Source organism: Barbus barbus (assembly GCF_936440315.1).
Source record: "Barbus barbus genome assembly, chromosome: 28".
NCBI classification, from domain to species: domain Eukaryota; kingdom Metazoa; phylum Chordata; class Actinopteri; order Cypriniformes; family Cyprinidae; genus Barbus; species Barbus barbus.
Window position 1 is genome coordinate 30,728,216 of NC_136756.1, and position 6,694 is coordinate 30,734,909.

The 6,694-nt window shown below is 41.1% G+C and overlaps 1 protein-coding gene across 4 annotated transcripts in view; it reads left to right on the top strand.

Annotated features, from left to right (window-relative positions):
* The window catches only part of trim36 (tripartite motif containing 36), a 28,062-nt gene extending 22,960 nt beyond the window's left edge, over nucleotides 1-5,102 (top strand). For all 4 annotated transcript variants that reach the window (XM_079383479.1, XM_079383477.1, XM_079383480.1 and 1 more), the window contains 2 exons: nucleotides 137-434; nucleotides 2,977-5,102. In XM_079383479.1, coding sequence (XP_079239605.1) covers nucleotides 137-434; nucleotides 2,977-3,325 — 647 coding nt within the window. In that variant the 3' untranslated portion in view covers nucleotides 3,326-5,102. The remainder of the gene's footprint in view (nucleotides 1-136; nucleotides 435-2,976) is intronic.
* The last annotated feature ends 1,592 nt before the right edge of the window (nucleotides 5,103-6,694 follow it).

Below are 6,694 nucleotides of genomic sequence, written 5' to 3' on the forward strand. Positions count from 1 at the left end.
GCGGGGTTTGTGTGTTGATAATTTTGGGAGAAAACCACATCCATCACTACCGGATACGTGTTATGACTGATTCTTTCACTCTGATGTTGTTGATTTAAATCTGTGTTAGTCAGATGTGTGTGTCTGTGCTCCTCAGTGTTTGGCTTCCTGTTTAACGAGAAGTGTGGGTTCAGCGCGGAGCGACTGCAGCTGAGCAAACGCAGGGACTCTGTGGAGAGCGTGGCGGGGATGAGCTTGCTCTTAGCTGCAGAGCGAGTGCAGACGGGGAGCTACATCTGCCTCGACTACATCATCGGAGATACAGGCATCTCTCACGGACGCCATTACTGGGCTTTCCGTGTGCAGCCCGATTCATACCTGATCAAAGTGGGAGTGGCTTCTGACTCCAAACTAACTGAGTGGTTTCACAACCCCAGAGACACCAGCAGCCCCCGGTGAGACCACACACACACACACACTCACACGCACACACACACGCACACACACGCACACACTCTCTCACACACACACACGCGCACACTCTCTCACACACTATCTCACGCACACACACGCACACACTCTCTCACACACACACACGCGCACACTCTCTCACACACTATCTCACACGCGCACACTCTCTCACACACTATCTCACGCACACACACACACACGCGCACACACACACACACGCGCACACTCTCTCACACACTATCTCACGCACACACACACACACACGCGCACACTCTCTCACACACTATCTCACGCACACACTCACACACACTCTCTCACACACACACACACACACACACACTCTCACTCTCTCACACACACACACACACACGCGCACACTCTCTCACACACTATCTCACGCACACACACACACACACGCACACACTCTCTCACACACACACACACACACGCGCACACTCTCTCACACACTATCTCACGCACACACACACACACGCACACACACACGCGCACACTCTCACACACTATCTCACACACACACACACACACACACACGCGCACACTCTCTCACACACTATCTCACGCACACACTCACACACACTCTCTCACACACACACACACACACACACACACACACTCTCACTCTCTCACACACACACACACACGCGCACACTCTCTCACACACTATCTCACGCACACACACACACGCACACACTCTCTCACACACACACACACACACACACACGCGCACACTCTCTCACACACTATCTCACGCACACACTCACACACACTCACACACACGCACACACACTCTCACTCTCTCTCACACACACACACACGTTATGACATTTCTTCATTTAGCAGACATTTTCATACTCATTCTCATTTGCTCAGGTCCTTTAAAAAGTCCTAAATTTAGTTGTATCCCATTTAAGGCTATAAATCGTAAATGGTTAAAAAAAGTCTTCGTTATAATGAATTGCGATATAGCTTAATGTGGAGATTAAACTTCAAAAGGCTATGATGTCATGAGCACTGCACGTTTCAGTCAAAACGTGGCACGGGTGTTTTTCTATGAACGCATCTCTGAAGGGAACCGACTGTCTTCAGAAAAGGTTAATTTGGCATTTTCATCTTCTTGGTAATTAAAATGCCTGAAAGTATCAGTTCAGTGCTGCTTTGTGTGCAGCTGTTACCAAAGAAACCACTGTATTTTTGCTGCTTCAAGAGCTCCACCTACTGGGAGAGAATAAAAAACTAATTCTATAAACCCTGCTGTTTTTGTTCAGAACAATGTGAAAATAGAACCTTTTTTTCCGCAGCAAACACAGTTGTACATGAGAACAGGTGGATGGACAAGATGCTAATGCATTATGATAATATAAAAAATTAAGACACTAAAATATTTGTTTTAAATTCACATTTTTGTCTCCTTATTTTTCTTAAAATATAGGTAAAAGGCTAATTTGTGAAGTTTGTCATTTTATAAATTTTTCTTGTATTTGTGAAAACCTGTCTCTGAACTGTAAATCATGCTTTTTCAGTCATTTTACAGTTTAATATGTTACAGTACCGTTTCTAGGCATAAGCAAGCTAGGCAATCGCCTAGAGCGCCACCAGCTGGAGGGGAGCTAATGGGCACACATACTGGCACGATTATTTTTTTTGCACTAATGCATTAAAGGATCAGTTGTTGTGTAATATTCCCATATAAAACTTTAACAGCCAATTAAGAGAAATATTGGTATAGTAAAATTAGCCAATTCACAAGATCAGTGCATGCTTTATTAAACAGCTTTGTCGAATTTAACGCATCGTTACAGAAGTGTCAATGCTGAATCAATTCATTCGCTTCTAACCGCGTTTAAAGGGAGCGTAAGATCATTTTTGTGCTGTGTGTGTGTATATATATATATATATATATATATATATATATATATATATATATATATATATATATATATATATATATATATATATATATATATATATATATATATATATATATATGCATATGCATGCATGCATATATTATGTAAACACAAACTTTTATTTTGGATGCGATTAATCTCGATTTATCTAGGGTGTCAAAATGGCTAGAAACGGCCCTGATATGTTACCATAGACATTGCCCTACCTGCTCAAACAGTATTCATTTTATTTGTGCAGGTCTTAAAAAAACGTTTAAATTTAATTAAAAAAATGCTGCAGGTACTCTGTCATTCTATGAGAATAATGAATTCTACAGCACAACTATAATGCCACAGAGAAACAATATCGACTCTTTCCTAGCACACAGACAGCAATCAGAATCCAGCTGACTTTACAGAGCTCCAGCATTTAAAGGGACAGACATCAAAACTGCAGTGTGCTTATAATAAACAGAACATTATCTCAACACACGGTCTGGTTGTGGTTTTATGTCATTTTGTGTATGCTGAATAACCAAGCTGTTTCTGGCTGAGGATTTTCCGGGCTGCGTCGGCCGCTCATCTGCTCTCCCTGATGTTATCCGTTTCTTCCCATCAGGTACGACCACGACAGCGGTCACGACAGCGGCAGCGAAGACGCCTGTTTTGAGGTTTCGCAGCCCTTCACGCTGGTCACCGTGGGCATGGGCCGGCTCTTCATCCCCAAAGCGTCCGCCAGCGCCGCCGGAGATCACAGCAGCCGTGTCCTGCCCATGCCACAGAGGATCGGTGTCTGCCTGGACTACGACGCCGGTCGCGTCTTCTTCTACGATGCAGACAGCATGCGCTGCCTGTACGAGCGGCCGGTGGACTGCTCCGGCACCATGTACCCTGCGTTTGGGCTCCTGGGCGGCGGCGCGGTTCATCTGGAGGAGTTCATCACGGCCAAGCGCTTGTCGTACATGTGAGGTGTCTGCTAATTCCGTCTCGTTCTCTTGAGTTCCTCGTCGTGTGGCTCGCCGCTCAAATATACAAGTCAGTCTGGTTTAAGAGCCGAGTCAGATCTCGAGTGCCTTCAGCCGACCGTGAGTTTCACACCATCAGGGTTCACGCAGGGCACCTTAATATACACCCAAATCTAATGCAACGCCTCACGACGTCACTTTCTGAAGAATGTGCACTGATACTGTTAATTACTTTTCATCGTTTACATGCAGTTAAGTGTGTTTAAGAACACAGCGGGATGATTTGAACAAGAATTTACTACTGAACACATGATTGTGCACTAATTATTTTTTTGTTATTGTAGCAGCATCTGTAAAACATAGAAATGGTTCAAAGTAATTAAAAACAAACTAATCCGTCTGTCTTAGAACAGTATGATTGTGCTAGAGGTGTTTTTTTGTAATCAAGTTAAACACTTTAATGAAATGTAGCATCTGAATCTCAGCGGTGCTGATCAAACGAGACAGACCTGAACATCTTAAATGTCCATATGCACTATTATTGACTGGACTAACATGGCCTTATTGAGTAATCGCAGGCTCGCCGCTTCGTTAACCAGATGACTGGCTAGAAAGGGCACTACCTACCTCTGATCGAAGGACGTTCTTGTAGATTATTCTGTAGTTGCGCTGCGCTAGTCTTGTGCTTTGATCGCCTAGAAACATGTTGTCATCAAGTCGGAGCATTTTGGGACGCGTCCTACTCCCTGATTAGCGTGTTATTCTGTGGATTATTTCCCTCTTTATCCTTGTCAGTGAAATCTCATACTTATCAGAAACAATGTGACCGTGTAAAAGGAGACTTGTGTTCTCTGAACGCTTTCGACGAATAGATTGAGCTTTTACCTGTTTGTGATCATTTTAAAGTGTGTTTCTGTATAAGATCAGTGGACTGAAGTACTGAGAGCAGCGCGTGTGCCGTGTGTCATTCTGATCTTTCATGAGTTCCACCATTTCTTTATCTTTATGAATTGATTTTCACTCTGTTTTCACACGTTCACCATCGGCACGGTTTATTTTGTTGCACTGGATGAGGAATAATACACGTGTTCAGGTGTGTGATGTCACAGAATGTGTTTTGGGAGCCTGTAACCAAATGTTTTGCTGTTTGTTGTACATGTTAAACAGGGTTTGTGATGTGCGGTACTGAGCTTATGAATCCTGCTGAAGTTCTTTAGCACTTTAAAGCATGTCTGAGCGGGATGCAGGTGTGATGCTTTAACGGACGGAACGGCTGTCTCTGTCACCTGCATCTGCGTGGTTTTATTTTTAATGTACTATGTGGATTTTTGTATAAAAATAAATGAATGTCCTTTTAGCTGTATCAGTCCTGCTGTTTTCTTTCCCACAAAACCACCTTTTTAAATAGAAATGCTGAGTGAGCAACATATTATGTGCATTTCATTACTATGACTGAAAATAAGTGATCAGGGTCTGCCGGACTCTAGAATAATAATAATAATAAAATAAAAAAGTCAAAAATGTATAGCAGATATGAATAGACACAAGTACAAATAAAAGAGCTGTTTTCATAGGTTTAATTTTGCAGATATTCATCTCACGAAGCAAAACTATTATCTTATAAAAGCATCTGCTCAGTGAATGTATGCATCTTGTGTTTTATAAAAGAGATGACTAGTCTTTTGACTAGGGATGACAATAAGATGAATCCGTCTCGCGAGTCATGATTTGTAGTGTTGTCAAACTATTAATCGCATCCAAAATAAAAGTGTTTGTTTACATAAGTGTGTGTACGGTGTATATTTATGTAAGTCGCTTTGGATAAAAGCGTCTGCTAAATGAATGAATAAAAATACATTTATGTATATATAAATGCACACATATACAGCATATATTTTGAAAATATTTACATACTCATATAATTTATATTATATATAAATATATTTAATATATAAACATATATTTTTCTTAAATGCATGCATATGTGTGTATTTATGTGTACATAATACATTTACACAGTACACACATGTAAACAACTTTTATTTTGGTTGCAATTAATCGTTTGACAGCAAGTGTTTGTTTTCCATTCCCATCTTTAGTGCTACGCTTCCAGTTGATGCTGTATTTGTGTGCTGATGTTGACAGTTTAGTGTTCATCACTGTTCATCTCTATAACTATTATTACTATTATTATGGAAAGTGTTTTTAGAAGTGGAACACATGGGAGTGAGTAGCCGCTTTTGAAGCGCGTCAAACAAGAAAGCTGATCTTCTGCTGGAGCTTCAGTGCATCCCAATGAACAGCACAGAGATGAGGAACAACTTCACATCCGACATGATGACTGGAGGAAAGCAGCGCTAAAACCTCTTAAACACGCTCTAGAGCTGCGGGGCACGAGCGCTTCGCTCAGATGCTGTAAAACATACCGATACGTGCTCATGAAAACATATCCACAAATACAGAAGGCTTTCTATATGCATGATAAAAAACTCGAATGATTTGCCGCTGTACAGTATTAACGTTAGCCTTAATTATTAAATATTATGATGTTCAGAGCTGATGCTGTTTGTTACAGATACACACGTGGTCAGAATTGTAGGTACCCTTGGTAAATATGATCAAAGAAGGCTGTGAAAATTAATCTGCATTGTTAATCCTTTTGATCTTTTATTTTAAAAATTCACAAAAATCTAACCTTTCATTGGATAATAAGAATTTAAAATGGGGGGAAATATTATGAAATGTTTTTCTCTAATACACATTGGACACAATTAACGGCACCCTTTTATTCAATACTTTTTGAAACCTCTATTTGCCAGTTTAACAGCTCTGAGTTTTCTCCTATAATGCCTGACGAGGTTAGAGAACACCTGACAAGAGATCCGAGACCATTCCTTCATCCAGAATCACTCCAGATCCTTCAGATTCACAGCTCCATGACGGTGCTTCTTCTCTTCAGTTCACCTCACTCATCTTCTACAGGGTTCAGGTCAGAGGACTGGAATGGCCAGCAGAAGCTTGGTTTTGTGCTCAGTGACCCATTTTTGTGTTGTTTTTGAGGTTTGTGTTTGGATTATTGTACGGTTGGAAAATCCAAACATGGCCCATTATAAGATTTCTAACAGAGTCAGTCACTTATTGTTTTTTTATCTGTTGGTATTTGATAGAATCCATGATGCCATGTGTCTAAACAAGATGTCCAGGACCTCCAGCAGAAATATAGGCCCACAACATCACAAATACAGCAGTATATTTCATTATACACATGGGGTACTTTTTATCCCTGTGTTCACCAAACCCATCTTGAGTGTTTGCTGCTAAAAAGCTCATTTTTTAGTTTCATCTGACCATAGAAGCCAGTCCCATTTGAAG